General features: G+C 39.7%; 1 protein-coding gene and 1 non-coding gene across 2 annotated transcripts in view; both read left to right on the top strand.

The window, feature by feature from the left end:
• The window catches only part of PITPNB (phosphatidylinositol transfer protein beta), a 62,364-nt gene that overhangs the window by 6,077 nt on the left and 35,518 nt on the right, over positions 1-20,769 (top strand). The window contains exons 3-7 of the mRNA XM_060118739.1: positions 1,810-1,955; positions 11,722-11,813; positions 12,483-12,490; positions 13,014-13,088; positions 14,646-14,729. Coding sequence (XP_059974722.1) covers positions 1,810-1,955; positions 11,722-11,813; positions 12,483-12,490; positions 13,014-13,088; positions 14,646-14,729 — 405 coding nt within the window. The remainder of the gene's footprint in view (positions 1-1,809; positions 1,956-11,721; positions 11,814-12,482; positions 12,491-13,013; positions 13,089-14,645; positions 14,730-20,769) is intronic.
• On the top strand, positions 5,322-5,443 carry LOC132503325 (small nucleolar RNA U109). The gene has a single exon (XR_009534576.1). It is a non-coding gene; the product is annotated as a small nucleolar RNA U109 (small nucleolar RNA).

Genomic DNA, 20,769 nt, shown 5'->3' with positions numbered 1-20,769 from the left:
TTAAAAATGAGAATGAAAGCCTAGTAGCATGTGGCAAAATATCAGTCCATTAATAACATATTTTTGGATACTGTTGTTCTTTCTGTGTACGTTTTTGTTACTCCATTCCTGACCAAGATCAAATTTACCCTCTGGCTTAGAGACATTTTAATCATGTTTTCAAAATATCACAGTGTTGAGAAGTATATTTTGAAGGACGTAAGGATTGTAGCATTACTGGACTAACCCTGGTGTGGTATCATGAAAACCAAAAGAAAAAAGATAGCCCTTTCTGCAGTCTAAAATCTCTACAAAAACTTTTTTGATGTGTTTAAGAAACCTTTCCAAATTGAGTGTGTGTGTGTGTGTATGTGTATGTAAATTAACCTGCAAGATAGCATCATATTCCCATGGGCTTTTTATTTTATTTTATTTATTTATTTATTTATTTATTTATTTATTTATTTATGGCTGTGTTGGGTCTTCGTTTCTGTGCGAGGGCTTTCTCTAGTTGCGGCAAGTGGGGGCCACTCTTCATCGCGGTGCGCGGGCCTCTCACTATTGTGGCCTCTCTTGTTGCGGAGCACGGGCTCCAGATGCGCAGGCTCAGTAATTGTGGCTCACGGGCCTGGTTGCTCTGCGGCATGTGGGATCTTCCCAGACCAGGGCTCGAACCTGTGTCCCTTGCATTGGCAGGCAGATTCTCAACCACTGCGCCACCAGCTAAGCCCCCCATGGGCTTTTTAGATATGAATATTTACTGAGCTTACAACCACCCCTCTCTTTTTATTCCTCAAATAAAATGTTAGTTTTGAATTACTACTTTTGAGAGGTAGCTTTTCTTTGAAAATATGCTTAAAAAAGAAAAAAACCTTTCTTCAGGCTGTCTTCATTGGAAAGAAGAAATTTAGCCAAATTTGTAGAGACTGGAGATAATGCCATGATTGAGTCACTAGAACAAATTAGAACACAAGAACTTTGCTTTTTATCATTTGTTGGAACCGCTAGAAACTCCAGATTGGCATAGAACAATACTGCCCACCCACAGGTATTGGTGAAGTCCACTGAGAATTCTCATTCACTTTAAAATGAAATAGAAACCACTATCAGCAATTTCTTGCCTTTTATGGTAATACTTGCATATTTATAAATACTTAAAAAACAGTGTCTGTTTACTGGAGAACTTCACAATTAACTGTTCTGACCCTGGATACCCAGTACTGTTTGTGTTTAGGTGGGCAAGGGCCAAATCAGCCATGTCATGTACATAAGCATGGAAAAGAACACCCCAGAGGTCTACTAAAATTTAGACTGTAATGGTTCTTTGTACTTGTAGGCTTTTATTGTTACACTCTATATCCCTCCTCATTATTGAGAACGGTATTCTGATTGCTCAGCTTCCTTATTTGGCGAAGTAACAATTATGTTCCTTCCATACCTTCTTTAGAAGTTTGTGAAACTAAATGAGGTATAATAGATATGAAAATGCTTTGGAAAATAAAATGTGTATTTATTATTCAAAAAACTGAAACAAGTGTCATGATGTCTTGATAAGTGGATAGTATATGTTAAAGCACCAGAATATTTGTAACCAACAGTTTTCTTAAGTAATGGAAATCTTGTGAAATATTATAGTTTCTTGAAGCTGTATGATCATCTGGTGTTTGTCTCTCTAAACATATTGATTTCTGATTTGAGTCATGTTTTCATATAGAACATATGTGCTAAATTGTTTGGATGTGCTTTTCTATATCTACAATAAGATTTTAGCACAGGAAGTTTCTGCATTTATGCTGACTTATTGAAATTCTGTACTCTTTGATATTTCAGTATCAGGTTGGGCAGCTTTACTCTGTTGCAGAAGCCAGTAAGAATGAGACTGGTGGTGGAGAAGGAATTGAAGTGTTAAAGAATGAACCTTATGAAAAGGATGGAGAAAAGGGACAGTATACACACAAAATTTATCACCTGAAGAGGTAAGCAGGGTGTTCACATTTGGTGCTTAGTCATCATATTAAACAATCATGCTTTGACTACCCAGCCTACTTATTCAGTATGTAACTACCTAACTCACTAGTAGATGTGCTGAGGTGCTTTAAAAAATTTTATTGTGAGCGCCCCCCCCAAAAAAATTTTTTTTCATCGTGCTAATATGTTGCATTTTAATTTTTTGAGAGTGTTTCTCCCCCTTTATTAGTTATTTTTAAATTAAAAAGTGATCTGTCTGCTTATTAAAAAATTCAAACAGAAGATTATAAATTAAAAACTTAGTCCCCATCTCACATCATCACATACCCATAACTCCAGAGAGAAACTAGAAACAGCCTAGAGTTTATCCTTACAGATCATTTTCTATACATATTCAAATAAGTTTTTAAAAAACATAGAGATATGTCACTTGTATCATTTATTGTTTCCCACAGCAAATGGGATCATACCATACATATGGTTATGCACTTTGCATTAATTTTCATGCAGTGATATATCACGAGCATCCTTTCATGTTGTTATTATTTAATGCCCTTTCCATTCTTTTTAAAGCTGAGTAAAATTTCTTGGTGTGGACATAAGCTTAGTTTACTTAACCATTCTCTAAATGGTAAGTTGATTTAGGTGTTTTAGGTTATTTTCCTTTTTGTCTGTTACAGGTAGTATTTCCGTAAGTCTTTATGCCTTAGGTTACTATTTCTCTAGGAGAAATTCATTATAGTAGGATTGCTGGAAGTCCATGCTCTTTTAAAATTTTGATATTATTGCCAGATTGCCTTCCAAGAATTTGAGAACATTTGTTTTACCATATTTTTCTATCTTTTTAATTTTTGCCAACTTGATACACAAAAAATAGCCCCTTGTTTAAATTTGCATTTCTTTATTAGTGAACTTGAATGTCTTTTCATATTAATTTGGACTTTTGAATTTCCTGTGTGACTTGACCCTTCAAATCCTTTGTTCATTGTTTTTATCTCTTTTGTTTGCAGAGGTTCTTTCGCACATTCTCCTAAGTTTGGCAGTCTAATCTCTGTCTTTGGCATAAATATTTTAAAATAGAAAATGCATACCAATATTTATCCAAGGGCGAAAGATCAGTAATGGTTTTTAAGAGTCTTTTTTTGTCAGTAGTGTCCCCAGTTTATCAAAGGAAGAGGGAATCTGCTCTGCTCTTGGCTTTCTTCTCTTCATGTTGATTAATGCCAGGGTTTTATAGAGGTTTTTAAAGTTGCAGATAAGCTGTGATGATTAGTATTTTTCATATTTTCTCAGTTTGAGGCTATTGCTTCATTTATAATGACACATGAATATAAAGTGGGTCATCACTTTGTAGAACCTTAAATTTTACTTTTATTTTCACTTAGAACACAGCATTTCTTTGTTTCTGATGCAGGTTTGAATGAAGGCAGTAACTTTGATTAATCAATTATCCATAAAGACTGTGTTATTCATGGTTTCTGTTAATTTGTTAGCACCTTAAGCATATCTAAAAATGTGCCATTTGAGAGAATTTTAGCATTCTAGATGGTATAACCTATATAATATTTATAGTATTGAATTTACTTATGTTTACTCAGCTTACTTTTCTAGCATTTTACATTTACTCATTAATTGAATTTTACCAATATATAAAAACTCCCTTTATTATAAACATTCAACTCTCTGGAGCATTTAAAATAAACCAAAAAGTTTGATATATAAAATTTTCTGTTGGTCTACGATGTCCATATAAACTTGAAATAGATTCGAAATATCCTTCATTTGTAAACTAAGAGTTGGAATATTGAGAAAATGTTTGATATATTATTACATGGAAAAGACCAGTTGCTAAATTTGTACATAAATAATATGTTGTATATAATTTTAAAAATTAATCAGAAAAATGCCTAGAAAGAGATTCATTAAAATGTTAAGAATGTTTTTCCCTTGGTGGTGGAGTTATGGGTGATTTAAATTTATTTTACTCTTCTGTATTTTTGTTTAATGAGAAAGTAAAGAATGATAAATGTTAATTTTGAAATATCTGATTTAGGTGACACTCCAGCCATACATAATGGATCTGTTAAGTTCAAGAGGGCTGTATAAATATGGTTAGTGCAAGAGATATTATTATTCTGGAGGGATTATTGGGATGAGGTTCGGAATTCCTTTTAGGCAGTTAAATAAAGGAAAACCTTGGCTTTGGAGGCCAGCCTCCCAGCACAATCTGGCTTCTGGAGCTGCTTCTTCATTCCTAGAAGGAGCTGGAATCATTCCACAGTACCCTTTGGTTTCACCGTTTCATGCACTCCTTTAATCCTCATTGCAGTCCTGAGACATGGGCAGTATACACGTTATACATAAGAAGACACTAAGTTTCATATTTACTCGAAGTCACACAGCTAGTAAGTGGTGGGATGGAGACTGAGCCTGGATTCTCTGATTTCTAATCCCATGCTCTTTTGGTCACAAGTCACAGTCTCAAGGGCCTGCGCTGATGAGCACAGGTGTCCCATGAGAAGGGTGAGATGGGGTCTGATTGGATGGTGAGGACTATTTGATGCTCATAGAAGGCTGGCCTTGTCACACCGAGATGGCAGTTCTGGATGGAAGCATGGAGAGGCATGAGACAGGAAAGGGGAGAAGGAAAGAAGTTGGCAGTAATGGATCTCAGACAGTGTGGCAGATAATAGCCACTCTGGTGGTAATGAAAAACAATAAAAAAGCTGTCCGTTAATAAAGACAAAACAGGGACCCACTGTCACTGTGGTCCCGTGGGGGAGGTCATGGAGCAAGGGCAATCAGATGTCCACGCTCAAAGTCATCAGTGTCATTCATACTGAAGGCACAGTAGCCCCAGGATAACTGTTATGGAAAGGTAAAGAATCGTTGAGCAGCAAGTGCTCAGGCCTTCCTGTGGAGGAAAGACCACAGGCATGGCCCAGGGCTGGCAGTACAGCCCCATCAGACTTCAGTGTCCTGCAAGGGCATCCGTTCAGCATGCTGAAGACATACCCACAGTCCCCAGAGAGTTTTAGAGCTCTCTCCCTGAGGAAGTTAAATTTGTATCCAGAAATATATGTTCCCTTTTCCAGGATTTATTCCATTGGGAAACCTATAGTGCTCTGTGCACTGTCACTGTATAGCATCGATAGATAGGCTTGCAAACTTGGCAAACCTTGCTGGGTAAGTTGGTTGGCTGAGGCTGCCAGCACCTTACTTTACGTTTGGGACACTTGAATTCCGAGGTCTGCTTTACCCAGTGTTATCAAGGTCTCTGAATTCCCTGGTCAGTACGCTTTCCCATTTCAGAAAAAAACACTTCATGGTAAGATATACACACTTAATCTCAGCCAGAAGATTGAGAAACAATCTTGGTGAAGTATTAAAAAATTCAAAATTTAATACATCCATAACATGCTTCGTTAAAGAAGGAGTTCTCAGGGCTACCAGCCTTACAGTAGAGGTTGAGGAATAGTATATTTTTCCTACATAAAAATAAAATAAATACAAAATTTAGTGATCATCGCAAGGGACATTTCAAATGTCTGGTTTCCCTGAGTCTCAGGTAATAGTCCTCTTACGGGATGATATTCTTTCCATTTCCTTTGATAACTTATAGTGAGTGTTCACCCATTGTGATTCTAAGCAGAGGATCTAGTACTTCCTGTGTACTGGTCACTGTAAGTGCTCTAGGTGGGAGCTCATTCATTCCCCATGTCAACCTTTGCTAGTGAGGGAACTAGGTCCAGTAACTAAGATTTTAGTAGCTGGCTGATATGTCACTGCTGTTTGGTAGCAGAGATAGCCCAGGAACCCAGGAGGCATTGTGGCTCCTCTTTATTGCTCTCCTTACTGCTGAGCCCTGTGGGAGGAAATTTTCCATTTCCTAAAGTGAACTCCAAAAGAGTTTACAGAGAAATTTCTTCCAAAGACCATGGATTTCACCACATCCCATTTTCTCCTAAGTCTTTAAAGTCGCCAGTCTTTATCCAAAATAAAGTTGAACTTAACAAGGTACTTACTCAAGATTACCCATGTATCTCCAGTTGTTACAACTCTGTCCAAAGTAAAAACCCGTGGCTCTAAGCAAGCCCGTCTCTTTATCGTCCTCGAGAAGTGTCCTGTTCCGCCTCTGTCCGGTTGCTCATAACCTGCTTGGTTTCCTGAGCACAGCTCAGATCCGTCCCGTGCATTCCTTGACTACTTTCATGCATATTGATCCTTCTTCCCTAAACACCATCACTTTTTGTCACTTCTCCATTTCACACCTAATCCGGTATTTCTGTATGCATACATATTTGTCTTGTTGTGTACCCCGTTTGCCAAAAAAGTTTGAGGACGTTTCCTAAGGTTGTTCAATATACACTTAATAGTGGATGGTGGGGAGGGGAGACAAGTTATTGGTCGAAGAATTTTGAAGCTGGTCAAGGAAATGTGGTGCAGCTTTTAAGATGGTATTTCAGAGAAAAACTTGCAGCTGTCCTGAGACCTCATGCAGACACACTGACCAATTCTTTTGCTATTGTTTTCTCTTCCTTCTTGGGGAAAATCAGCATTACTGTTTTTTATTCCCCATAAGCATTATAATCTAGCCCTCTTCAGTCAGTCCTGGATGATGGAGAATTCATAAAGCTTTACCAGCTCCAAAATGGCCTCGTTCCTCAAAGGTTGAAGCAGAGGTTTTATTGAAAATCATTGTTTAAAAGTTTCATGTGGTTCAAGTTAAGAGCTCATTTTTGTAAGCAACAAGAGTCATTTGCCAGGAACTTAAGTTATGTTCGTGTTTAAAAATGAGAAGTTTAAATCATCTGAGAATGCAAAGGTTGATTACATATGATGTTTCACAGAGATATGAGCATCACTGAGTAAGTATAGTTAGTAAGAAATTAATAAATATCAGCCAAATAGAGTAATTCGTTCTTTAGTCGAGAATTAGCTGTCAACATGTAATTTTTTTCTCTGTATATAGGCCTGAGTCTTAAGATTTGCATAGTTCAAAGTTTTCTACATCAGGAGTGACCCTATTTCAGAAGAATGTCAGACATTTTCCAATGTAGTTTCTTCTTTATGGTATATTTCATTTCTCATTCCTACTTTCCTTTTGTTCTGTGAAAAATACTTCTTTCTCCTTTTGTTTTTTATAATTCTCTTGAATTTTAGAGTCTTGTTACACCTTCCAGAAGTTATTCAATTTGTGTCTGACGATTTTATTCCTTTCCCACAAATGGGGGACTTTTAAGTCAGTTTTTAATTTTTTCCCCCTTATATCTCTCCCTTTCTTCCATCTCTAGCACCACTGCGTTAATGCAAGCTCCATGTCTCTCAGACTTCTCCGGTTGCCTCCCTGCATTCATCTCTTGCTGTTCATTCTTTTGACTGTTATAAATAATGCTGCTGTAAATATTTGTGTACAAGTTTCTCTGTGAACATATGTTTTCATTTCTCTTGGGTATGTACATACACATGTACAAATACCTACAATTGGAATTGCATACAGTAACTCCTCATTTTTTGAAGAAGTGCCAGACTGTTTTCCAAAGTGATTTTACCATCTTACATTCCCAACAACAGTGTATGAAGGCTCCATTTTCTCCACATCACTGCCAACACTTGTTATTTTTGGAATTTTTTTTTTTAATGGCAGCCGTACTAATGGGCGTGAGGTAGTATCTCATTGTAGTTTTGATTTGCATTTCCCTGCTGATTAAAGATGTTGAGCATCTTCTCATGCTTATTGATCATTTGTAGATCCTTGGAGAAATAACTGTTCAAATCTTTTACCCATTTTTAAATTGGGTTGGCTTTTTATTGTAAGAGTTCTTCATATATTCCGGATACTAGTCTCCTATCAGATACATGATTTGCAGTATTTTTCCCCCATTTGTGAGTTGTCTTTTCATTTTCTTATATCCTTTGAGGCTTAAAAAGCTTCTAATTTTGACATTCAATTTATGTTTTTTTCTAAGAATTTTATACGTTCAGCTCTTTCATTTAGCTCTTTAATCCATTTTTAGTTAACTTTTGCTGCTGTCCATTCTTGCCCACTCCGTTTAATTTTCCACACAAAGCCAGAATGATATTAAAACTTAAATCACGTTGTGTCATTCCTCTCCTTAGAGCCTTCAGTAGCTTCCCATCATACAAAGAATAAAATCCAAACTCTTAGGCCTGTGAGAGGAGCCCCGTGTGATCTGTCTGCACCCTGCCCACCTCATCATCCTTGTCTTGTATTCCTCTGTTCTTTGTTCACGACAGTCTCGCCATGCTGGAGGCCTCCCGAGTGGCCCCAGCAGACCAGATCTTTTGCTATCTTAGGACCTTTGGTCATGCTGGTCCCTCTGCCTGCTCTGGTGTTCGCTGTCTCTTCATGTAGCTGGCCCCCTGCACCCTCCAGTGGCCACTGTAGTGTCACTTCCTCAGGGAGGCCTTTCTGAGCACCCTTGCCGCAGGTACTCACTTGCCCACTGCCATGTTCCTTAAAACTCATAGCCTTCAGGAAAGGTAATTTTCATTGTCATTTGTTGTTTGCTGGCCTGTTTTCTGTTTCCCTCCCTGGAAGGTGAGCTCTGGGTAAGAATTGTCCCTGTTTGTATACCATTATGTACATGGTCCCTGGCAAAATGGACAGGCAGTAAATACTTGAGTGGATGAATGAATGAGGTCTCCAGTGTCTTTAAGGTATATTTTAGTTGGTTATAAAATGAAAGATTACTTTGTTTATGGCAAATTAATGTAGTCTTCAAATTCTTCCCTATGTTTTTCTACATTTTGATGTTTATCCACAGTAGGATGGAGAAGGATGGAAAAATGGAACTTTGAACGGTTTTGTTCGTTTTGTCTACAAGAAGATGTAAACATTTCATTGGAAAAAGTGCAGTTTGAAATGATTTACCAAGGTATTATTTATCTCAGGAGCAAGATTTTTTTAAAAAAGCTCCTACATCAAAGTTCAGTGAACACAGTGGTCATTTCTTATGTATCTTTTAAATCATATAAGCCCTTTGTTTTCTTCTGCAACTGTGACGAAGTTGTCTTACTGCACAACAGATAGGTTCACAACCATTGGTATATTGAGGTTAGATCTTAATATTGATAACACAACTGATAAAACACTTCAGTTGAATTTTACCCTGAAGTTAAGTATTCTTATTTTGTATTCAGAGATGGGGTAGGGGAAGGGCTGTGTATTGGCAAAGTACCTTTGTGCATCTGGACATTATACTATGGCTAACTCTTAAACTCTGAAATCGAGATGTGTTTACCTTGAGGTCAGCACTGTCATGAATGTTGGTTTATCATGAGAGGACAACATTTTGTGACTAGTTTGGGGGAATAAGAGGAGGAATGTCCTTTTTAATTTGTTTGTTTTTGAAGGTCTAGCTCTATTTTGTTAATTTGGTTAATATTTGTCCCTTTTCTGAGACTCTAAGCTTCTAAAACAGAGTTTCCTGCATGTTAACTAAAGTGACCTCCTAAGTGATACTGAGGTAGAAAACAAGGTATATGCTTTCAGTTGTGTACGAATGGCACACTTGACCTGCCTTGTTAGGAATATATTAAAGTTGCCATTAATGAAAATTCCTCTTCTTTAAAGTAGAAGTGAAATTCAGTTTTATTTTCTCCATTTATACATTTTCTCTAAATTTAGTCAGATTCATTGAGGAGAGATGTGTGTTAATGTTCTCATGTTAAACGTAAAAGAACAGTAAATTTGAAACAAAACTAGCTCAAAGGTTTGGTCGTTTTTAACTAAGTCAAAACATAAAACGAATTGGAATTCGCATGGTAGAAAAAACATGCTGGAAATAAGACAATAGGCATTTGGAAGCAAGACGATGAAATACTAAAACTTCCTTACAGATTTGGCTCATGCTGGCCTTCAGTAACTGCCAATTTTCTTGTTTGTATCAGCAAATTTTAAAACTTGATGAATATTAAGGTTTTTAGAACATTGGGCACTATAGGAATAAATACAATAGTTCAGAGTATGTTTCTGAGCAGGTACACAGCTGTTTTTCTCCTGCCTTTTTCTTAGTTGACCAAGTGAACCACTGATATAATCTGTTTGTCATTCTCTCAGATGACAGGTAATCTTGTAGCTAGTATTATAAAACGTTCCCCATATGTATTATGTTATACCCTGATTAGAGCTCTCCTACATTTAAAGGAGTTTTGGTTCCAGTTTTTTAGCAATGGAAGAAATAATTTGGACTGCTTAGAGATTCCTTGACTTTTAATGTGGTATTATTTTCATGTATCCTGTCTTTGTTTGTTTTTTCTTTTGGTTGGAATACATTTATTTCATCTGTCTGTAAACAAGGCATTTAATAGTTACGGCATTTTTTTAAATGCATATTAAATCAGGTGAGTTAAACTGTAGGGAATTCCTAAACTGTACCATTCTTGGTACTGCAGAGGCAAGGAAAGGACTGTGCACACTACGGTAGCTGTGCAGCTCTCTGGCTGGTGTGGGGCTCATTCCATCTACCTTGCTTAGTCTCCAAAATTCAACATAAGAAGATCTTCGGTCAACTGCTCAATCTTACTATGGGGCTAGCAGTCCTCTCTGGGTCTCATGTATCTTTAGTTTGTTCTTTCTCTTAGTTTAGGAAATGAAGTTGTGCTTGAAAGTTGTCAGAAAGCAGCTCTGATGAAAAAAATATACGCAGGGCTTCAAGTTGGAGGATATCATTTTGACATAGTTATTCAGCCACTTAAATGCTGGTTACATGAAATAATGAATTAATGCTTAACTCATAGTGTTCTTGAGGGACTAAAGTGAAGAAAGGCATGTGAAAGCACCCAGCTGAATGTCAAATTATAATTAAAAAGCAGTAACCACCATTTAGTGAGCTCTCATTGCACTGCGCCATTGCTAAATACATTACAGATACTATCTGATGGAATCCTCTCAATAACCCTGCAGAGTAGATAGTATGAACTCCGTTCAACACAGGAGGAAGTTAAGAGCGCCAAGTAATATGCCCCAGGTCACACAGCTACTAAGTGGTGATGTTGGGATTTGAATCCAACCTGTGGAAAGCCTGTGCATGTAAAACTGCTTTCTGTACTGTAGGTACCGATCAGTAAAATGGTCATTTCATTTGCACTGCTTTGAAGACTGATAAAACTGATTTTCCATGTTTGTTAACCAGTTGTGTTTTCTGTTTGTGGTGTGTCTGTGGATGTCCTTTGCCCATTTATCTGTTGGAATCTTTCCTGATTATCTCATGAATTTGCAGAAACTCGTCATGTATTAATTACATATTTAACCCGTCTACTCTGACCACACTTGGGGCAGCAATTAACATTCATTTTCCAAGTCTACAAAATTTTATACTTGAACATATTTGAATATCTGACTCTCTACATGGATCCTTCACATTATCATTTTTCTTTAAGTTTATTCTGTAAAATGTATTAAAGGACTTTTATTCAGAGTCGTTATCTTATTTTGGCGACTGTATACTGCATTAAGAAACAATGTGGTGTAGTCTAAACTGCAGGAGAGAACTTCTGTGTTGTATTATGTGCAGGATGAATAGCTTCAGTTAACCCTTAGATCTCATATTAGGGGAGTAGGTCAAAAGCCATAACAAAGAATTGCTTCTATTTTAAAAAACAACCCTCTGTTTGGTTAAACACATTCTTAATCATTTTGTTGTTTTTACAATAATTTTATATTTGAGTACTCTTTGAAGCAGTCTGATAGCAGCCAACAAGGAATTAATGGTGCTGTTGAAAACGTATCCGGTATTTCTCTCCTCAAAGCAAAGTCCCAGCATTCGTGAGGATGATTGCTCCCGAGGGCTCCTTGGTGTTTCACGAGAAAGCCTGGAACGCATATCCCTACTGTAGAACAAGTAAGTCTGGTTCCCAGAAACCGTTTCACCCTTCTACCCTGCGGCTAATGAGGAAAGGGACTGCGGTGCCCGCACCTTAGAGAAAGGTAACAGGAAGCAAGGCCTTCTTTGGGTTGTCGGGGAGTCACTGCACGCACTGTGGCAGAGAGGCAGCTGTGCTGGGTCCCACCCCCAGGCCCTAGTGAGGGACACGTGTTCATTCCCAGATGACAGGCACCTTGAGGTCCTCCGTTGACCAAGCAGGCTCCACGGGGAGCAAATAAAAGGAATACGGAAACCTTAAAGAAAGGCCATTCTCATGCACAAGTGTCATTTGATGTAGTTTCAACAGTATTTTACTTGTATTGCCACATAGTAGAGGAGGAATATGATGGACAGACTCCTCAGACAGTTTCCTGTTGTTTGCTAAGTTAGCCTTATAAATGATGTTTTGCTTTTGTGACATGATTCTTTTACCATTGTTTTAAAATTAGATTATTGATTCCACAATCTAAAGTATCCTATAGTGTCACTGTTTAGAAGTTGTGTTTTGCAGATATAAACCAAATGTTCTGTGTTGGCAGGTAGTTTAATCTTTGTGACATTAAATATTGTGACAGACTATTTTGGCTCCAATTAATATTCTGACATTTTTCCCCTTTTGTCGCCTACCTGTTCGTTATGCCTCAGTTGTAACGGTGAGTAAAACTCTTTTTGTGTAACATACTCTTCATCTTTAAACTTTGCTTTACATAGTAATATTTTCAGCTATTTCTTGCTTTTTTCTTAAAACTGCCCACTGCTGCATGGCTGCTCCTCGGTGCTCCTGGCAGCAGCTCGCGCTCCACCTCGTGCTCCATTGTTAAGGGGCTCTTTCCAGCCTTGCCTCAAAACTCTCCCTATTCACTTTATTTTGCTTCTGCTACTTCCCTTGAATGCCAGATTCACTCGCCAAACCTCACAGCTTCTTTAATATTAGCCCTGTGTGCTGCATGACAAGCAGGGTTGTTTACATTATTTAAAAGCATGCAGCAATTGGTTTGCCTGACAAGTCTAAAAGTAGGCAGCTAATGATTCTTTGTCACTTGAGGATCAGTGTTCCTATGTCAGTCTTCCTGTAGAGTCAAAGCATGGATACTTGTGCTGGGGAAAGCTCCTGCAGACATGAGCCCCAAGAACCAGTGAAAGATCACTATCATTTTGCTGTTGTGTTTTCTGCAGAATGAATATATGAAAGATGATTTCTTCATTAAAATTGAAACATGGCACAAACCAGACTTGGGAACATTAGAAAATGTAAGTTTTGACTCTGGGCTTTCAGTGTAGAAGGCCCTGGAAATGGGAATACTGTAGTCATTTTGTCATCACCAAAGTGATGCCACCTGCCTTAGATGAGCACCTGGCCACACCGGGGTGTGTGTCAGCTTGTGGTGAGGCAAGCACGCAGCCAGAAACAAATGGGCCTTCCTTGTCAGTCCCTTGCCCTGGTGTGTGAGTGGACTTTGGTGAGGTTGCTGTTTTTATCAGCAACTTTTCCTGGGACAGGGAGAGCATAGATAAAAATGCACAGATAATTTTTTTCATCTTTTCCTCTGTGTATTTGCCAGAGCTGCTCTGCGTAGCAAAATTGATTGCTTTAATTTTCACCTCCATTCCATTTTGCTGGAATATGGGTTGATTTCAGAGAAATGGCCAAAAGGCAGGAGGGAGAAGGTACTTTGACTGATTTACAGAAATGTTGACAAGCTCCCGCCTTTTACAAATTGGTGCACATTTATCCCTAAAGTAAATTACCAAAAAATCAGTTAAGACTCAGTGTAGTCATTAACTTGGTAAGGTTTGGCAGGGAACTTGGGAGGGCACCTGGTATAGGTTGATGCCCTGGCCCAGTGGTTCTCAAAGGTGTGGTCTCTGGACCAGCAGCAGCATCTGGGAACTTGTTAGAAATGCAGATGGCTCAGGCCTCACTGCATACCCACTGAATCAGAATCTCTGGAAATGGGGTCCAGCATGGTGGGCATTCCAGTTTGAGAACTACCGTTCCAACCTTATGATATGCTGTTATGGGAAAGTAAGTTTATGGTAATTGTGGTAGATTCTTTTCTCCCTGTGGTTTAATGTTATTGGTGCCAATCAGTAGAACTTTAATGATAATTTGTAGTATTTGACTTGAGTTTTTCTTCGAGATGATCATTTGACTTTTCACATTTTTTTTTTACAGTAGCTCTAAAATTTAGAGTCGAAATGAGGTATTTTGGTATGCTTTAGTCTGTATGATTTAATTTGCCATTTTTAGTTTTCAAATGGGCGTATCTTTGGCAGTTTTTAAACAGTTCTTTATGGGTTCGTAGATGGAGTTTCAGAAATAAATGATTGAACAACATGAGGTATAGAGGAATTGACATCCTACTGAAACTGAATAGCTTTAGGATAATCAAATACAGGAGAGGATTTAAACCATACAGTGCACCCTCTTAAAATGTAATTATAATGTCACCTTCTGTTTGTCTAGGACTTAGAGGTTACAAGGACTTTGTCATGTACCATTTGGGTTAAACATAGGTCAGGTACATTTTTTGTATAAATCATCTCTAAGGGCTACCAGAAAATAATGGTGACAGATTTCTGTTAATTTGGCATTATCCTCTTCCCTCTCCCCCTTACCCTTTTACAGGGGTAAAAGATTTTGAGATCCCTCCAGCCTTCAGACAACTAATTTAATGAAATAGCAATTTGGATTTTTTTTATTCCTCATAATGTACTCCGAGAGTCTAAAGATAAAAGATTATGTATGTAAGTGTAGTAGTTTTGCCTAACAGTTTGCTTTGTTTCCTTTCTCTTTGTCATTTATAGGTACACGGTTTAGATCCGAACACATGGAAAACTGTTGAAATTGTCCACATAGATATTGCAGATCGAAGTCAAGTTGAACCAGCAGTAAGTATGATGTACAACTCGATGACGTTTTAACCTGTTGCCTTTTACATCTAAAAATAGTTTTATTTTTTTTCTGGTATGACCTACCTTTCTACACTGAAATAAGCCTGGAACTTAGGTCTGGGTCCAAAAAGAGAGCAGAGCAGCAAAAGCGATCAGAGAATAAGAGAGAATGTGATTTGTTTTTTCGTGCAGATTTCACCTTTGCAGAAGTGATCCCTCTGAGGAATCCCAGTATACCCAGGATATACATATGAGTTTGTTTTCATTGTGGGGGGAAATAACATTATTTTACAAAAGAATTTTCTCTTGAGCGTCTTTAAATACTATGGCTCCCTTATATGTTTAAAGTCTGATTAAGAAAGCAAAAATTTAATTTACATACAAATTTTCAGTAATTCAGGGCTAAAGTTGTCATTTGTGGGAAATGGTTGATGGTAGAATATCCCAGTCTGACAGTTGTGTAGCTTTCTCTTTTGAGTCTTACTAGATGTAATTATTTGTACTCTAGACTTTTGACTTAAAAAAAATTTTTTTTCCCAAAAAGTGAGGACCCTTACTCCTCACCCCAACCCCAGCAATTAAGACCCTTGTTATTACTTTGCCCCAGTTTATAAATGTTAACTTAGTTCTTATAGTGTGTGGGGTACAGTTGTGGATTTTTTATGTGCTAAAATAACCAGTGGCCCTCTTCCTGCTAGTCTAGAGAACTAAAGCTTTGCAGTAAGAGTGGCGCCCCTTGCTTTGTCATGGCAAAGCATGGCACATTCAGTTAGGATCCCTTTCCATTTCAATTTTGTGCTTATTCCCTGAACTTGAGCAGTGTTGTAAGCTGAACAGAAATAACCCAGATAATAAATGTCTGGTTTTGCCATTGAAATGGAAATGTAAGCTTTCAAAAACAAAGGTTCGACCTTTTTTCAGAAATCACTGGGGTTGGGACTGCCAGCAGTGACCCTCTGCTAGGCCAGGTCCTGTTCTGTTTAGGGCCCCCTCCCCGATAAGAAGTGTGAGCACTGATAAGGGACTCTTGTCATAGAAATTCTTAAATTTTAGTCATGCTGTGATTTGAAGTTATTTCAGTTTTAGTGATATTTCCACCTCTGAAGTTATATTGGACTTTTTTATCCTTAGAAATGAATGTACTGTTTTAAAAACAATATTCAGGTGTCTGTTTGGCCCCTTTATCTCTCTTGGTATCTCTTCCAGCCATGAGTTCGTGTATGTTAAAGAGTGGTGACAGGGTGAAAGATCCCTGGGAGTGGGGTCACTAATGGCTATAGGTCAGGGTAGCTCAGATGCCTGGAGCAGCAGTGCTGCCCACCGGGATTGGGTGAAGGCACTTGGATCGTATTGCGGGTGTTTGACTAAGTTGTGCTGGCCAAGCAAAACGGTCCAGTCTTGTGGCTCAGAGGTTTGCATTCCACCTTGTTCTCCAGCAGAGCACAAGGCACCTTTGATTTTGCTGGGGGCACAAGAGTAGTTCTTTGTTCCTGTCCTCAGGCTAAAATGGGCTCCCAAACAATGTTTGCAGGCAACAGTGCAAGGGGAAAGAACAGTTCAGGCCGATTGTGCAAGAGCCCTGGAGGCCCTCATTCCCTTCCTTCCACCCCAGCCTCACCTCCAGAGAGGAGGGAAGGCACTGCTGGCCCGGGATGCATGATAGCAGCATTGCCACAGGGGCTCTGGCTGGAAGGCACCACAGTGCAGAGGCTCAGCAGGTGGCTCTCTTTTTGGAAGGATGTGTGGGTGGGATAGATAGTGAGAGAGGATGGATTGGGCCCAGATGAGAGGGGTCTGCATTGTTGAGTCCATGGCGCTGTCACTGAGAACATACACTCTGAAACTAGATGGGCTTCAGATTCAAATTCTGAGGTCTTGCTGCCTGCTGGCTATTTAGTTACTTAACCTCTCTCCCTGTTTTATCTTGTGAAAAATGGGGCTAATTATCTCACAGGATTAAATTTGAGCACTTAGAGCAGTGCCTGCTTTAATAAATGTTCGCGGTTATTGTCATTATTCTTAGCAGGAGTTCTGAGAATCTGTACACCAAGCATTGTTTGGGGAGTGAATAAGTGTTCACATATGTATGTGTGGTTTTGTTTTTCACCGTTCATAGCTCCTGTTTTCCAAGTTACACTTTAAAGATTAGTTAGTTTATTTTAAAGTTTACTGAATTCACAGTACCTTTTTTTATTGTAATAAAATACACATTAAATTTACCACTTCAAACATTTTAAATGTGCAACTCAGTGGCGTTTAATACATTCAGTGTTGTACAACCATTACCACCATCTAGTTCTAGAACATTCTCACCTCCCCAAAAGGACATCCTGTACCCATCACTCCTCACTGCTCCCTCCCCCCAACCTTTGGCTACCACTCAGTGTTCTCTGCCCCTATGGTTTTACCTGTTTGGGATATTTTATATAGATGGAATCATAGCAATATCTGGCATTCTGTTTGTGGCTTCTTTTACTTTGGTATAATGTTTTCAAGGTTCATCCACCTTGTAGCATGTGTCATTTTGTCATTTTTTATGCATGAAGAATAGTCCAGTGTATGAATACCACGTTCTGTTTATGCATTATTCTGTTGGTGGACATTTGGGTTGTTTCCACCTTTTGGCGATTGTAAATAGTGCTACTGTGAACATGTGTGGCACAGTAGCTTTTTGTTTGTGTGTTTTCTCAGTTGTGGAAACTACAAGTACAAATGATATCATGTAGGGATTCTCAAAACCTTTTGGCATTAAAAAAAAGAAAGAAAGAAAGAACCTTGACATACATATTTTCTACTATAAAAGGCGGGAGGGGAACTCTGTGTGGTGGGAGGTGAGGGTGCCCTTGGACGTTTGGGGCTTGGGGTGAGGGGCAGGGCACTGGGCTGCCTGGGGGCATGTGAAGGCTGAGCAGTGGGCGGAGCAGGGGGAGTCCCGGGGCTCGGGCTCTGCCTCTGCCTTCTGCACAGCCTCCTCCGCCCCCTCTGCTGGCACAGACGGTTGCCCCACACTCTCCCTTCAGATTCCACCCCCCATCTGCTTGGCCTCCACTAGTTAACGTTTGCATTAGGATTAGCTTCTATTGCAAACACCTGGACCACCTGGCTATCCTTACTTCTTGCCAGATCCAGTTTGGTTTTCTGTTGAATTAATCTGTTCCTTTGATTCTGCACTTTTATGTTCCTTGGAAATTATAGCGCACGGTGTCAAGGGAAGCTTTAAGAACGCACTTGCGTTTCTGAAATGGCCATGTTGTCATAGCAGTCAACTCATGCCGTGGGGCTCAGTCTGTGCTGCTGGCATAGCCCCTGGTAGCTCCTCAAGATGGTACAGTACCCTCAAGAGGCTTACACTCTGGGTGAGACAAACCCCGTACAGTGAAATAGTTAACAGATGGTGGAGGTGTATGCTTGGTCCAGAGCGCATCAGGATTTCAGAGAAAAGAAGTGATCTGTGAGGACAGAGGTGTGAAAAGACTGAGGAAGAGTCATAATATGAGGACGAGTAGCGTTTTGATGGGTGGAGCGGTCCACCCCCACTCTCACTACAGTTTTCCCTCTTACCCACATTGCTCTGATGTATTGTACGTTTGTTTTTCTCTCTCCCTTCTAAATAGAAATTGAACCCCAGAGGGAAGAATCTTTTTGCTGTTAACCCTTGCCTCCCCAGCTCCTAGAACAGTGCCTGGGCTGTAATAGGTACTCAGTGAATGCATGTTGAATGAATGAGTGAATTGCAGGCAAGCAGAATAGAAGCAGAGGTACAGGTGCGTTATCCAACACTGAGGGAGAGGTTGGAATAATAGAGTTGAAGGGAACCTTAGCTACCTAGGCCTCAGTGCTTTCAAACTGTGCTTTCCAGAACCCTAAGTTTCTTGGAAACCACTCTGGTTGTTAGGACGAGTGCCTAGAGCATGGGGCTGGGAAGTTCCCTCTGCCCCTCTCCCAGCACAGTTCTGCGTGTCTTACACTAGTCTTCACCATACGATTTACTTTGAACACAGTTCTGCAGCTACACATAGTTTGGTTTCAGGGCTAAACAGGGAAGTCCTATTGTACAAGTGAGGAAACTAAGGCCAGATAAACTGCGTTTTTCTCAAGGTCGTTGAGCTGATGCCTGAAGTGGAAATTCTAACTCAGTCCAGTATTCTTTCCACTGACTTGACTCCTTCTGAGCAGAGGCCCTGTCTGCTTTGTCCCTTTTCAAGCTGCCACTTGAGCACTGTCTTCCTCTCCTCAAGCTGGTCTGCCACTGGCCACGTCACACTGCTTGTTCTGGCCTCCCTTCTGGGAGCCTTCCTCTCTGTCCAAAGCCTGTGTGTCCTGCAGAATCTGCCTCCGGGGGATTTCACTTTCGTTGGCATCAGTCTTCCCCTCTGCTGAGTTTCAGCTCTTGTTCATTTCTTTGCTGTGCCTTGTTCTGTGTTCAGGAACCCATCCCCTCTTCACAGAGTGGTGACTTGTGAATAGGTGTCAAATGAACCTGATGAGCTTGAGGGCAATGAAGAAACTAACCTGTAACACCTGGGTTGGCCGGGGGTGAGGAATCAGGCACTCACATACATTCCCTGTGGGCGTGGAAGTCGCACAACCTCTGTTGCAGAATTGCAAATGCACGCGCCTTTTGCCCCAGCAAAATTCCACTTCTAGGAATTGGTCCTACTCAATGTGAAGTACCAAATGTATAAGCATAAGATTTTTATAAGGAAACAGTCTGAAGTCTTAAATGTTTCTCCATCGATGGGGAACTGATGAAAAACGTGGTTCCACCCGTATGGTGGAGTTCAGTGTAGTCACCAGAAGGGAGTGAGTCTTTTGTACTGATCGGGTATCCTTTCCAAGACAATGTGGAGGGAAAAAGATAATATCTATATGCATGTATTTGCTTGCTTACGTATAGAGGTCAAGAAATGTGTATAAGATGGTGGGGACAGTGATTCTTCAGCAAACGGGAGCAGCTAGATTAGATGGCAGGGGGATGGGGTAGACGAGTCAGGGTCTGGCAGAGACATGCCCAGTGGACTGGGTGGGGGGATGTCCTCACTCAGTGGTCAGTTTTCTGTTGCTACATGACAGATCACCACAAATTGAGTTGCCGTGTAATGTAACCGAATCAAAGAAATGACAGCCCATCACCTTTGCCATAGTCTCTTGGTTAGAAGTCACAGCTTCCACCTGTTCTCAGGGGAGGAGATCACACAAGATTGTTACTCACTGGGGGGAAAGGGTCATCTTAGGATACGTCTGCCGTACCAGTGGCCAATTTTTAGTACCTAAAGCTTGCTCTTTAAGGATTAAGTGATACTAGAATTGGGAGCTTGGTTAACTACATGGGCCAACGAGGTGGATTTTCAGTAGGGAGACCTGAAGGTGTAGTCACCTCTCCATGCTCAGCCTGGCACCTTAACTCCTGGAGGTTTTAGTCTCAGTCTGACTTAATTCCTTGGTTTTTATTTTGTTTTTAATGAACTCTGTTTTTACTTGAATGAGCTAAATTTTCTTAAAACGTCTTAAATGGTTGCATTTCTGTCCTGCATATTACTTGCTTTAAAAGGAGTAAAAACAGTCGGTTAGTAATTTTGAGAGGATAAGTAGTCAACTCTCCCAAATCAGGACAAATGTGAAATGGTTGGGAGTTAAGAAACCAGGACGTTGCAAGTGAAGCTTGAATCTTTTTACTCCACCTGGTGGGGGGTTTCTGTCACTGCAGCTGGATTTAATACAAATACAGCCCTGAACGTTATTCTAGTTGAGAGTAACTGTTGACTGCTTTTAACGTTTAACTCTCTCTGCTGGGTTGCTCTCCTTATAGACTTGCTGGGTTTTGGTCATGCTTATGCACTGTACTTCACCATGCATAGAAGGGATGTGATTAGACCCACAGTGTAACTGAATACTTGGGTGGATGCTTTGACATATTTACATAATAGAAGGATGACATTGTCAAAATAACTCTAGGAACAAGGAGTTGTAAAAACTGTCAGTGTGATGCAGAGTCACAGAGTAATTTGCTACAGAAATCATATATACATTTAAATTT

Source organism: Mesoplodon densirostris, chromosome 15 (assembly GCF_025265405.1).
Source record: "Mesoplodon densirostris isolate mMesDen1 chromosome 15, mMesDen1 primary haplotype, whole genome shotgun sequence".
Lineage (NCBI taxonomy): Eukaryota > Metazoa > Chordata > Mammalia > Artiodactyla > Ziphiidae > Mesoplodon > Mesoplodon densirostris.
The sequence above is the reverse complement of the archived record's forward strand: the minus strand, read 5'-3'. Positions and strand labels throughout refer to the sequence as shown.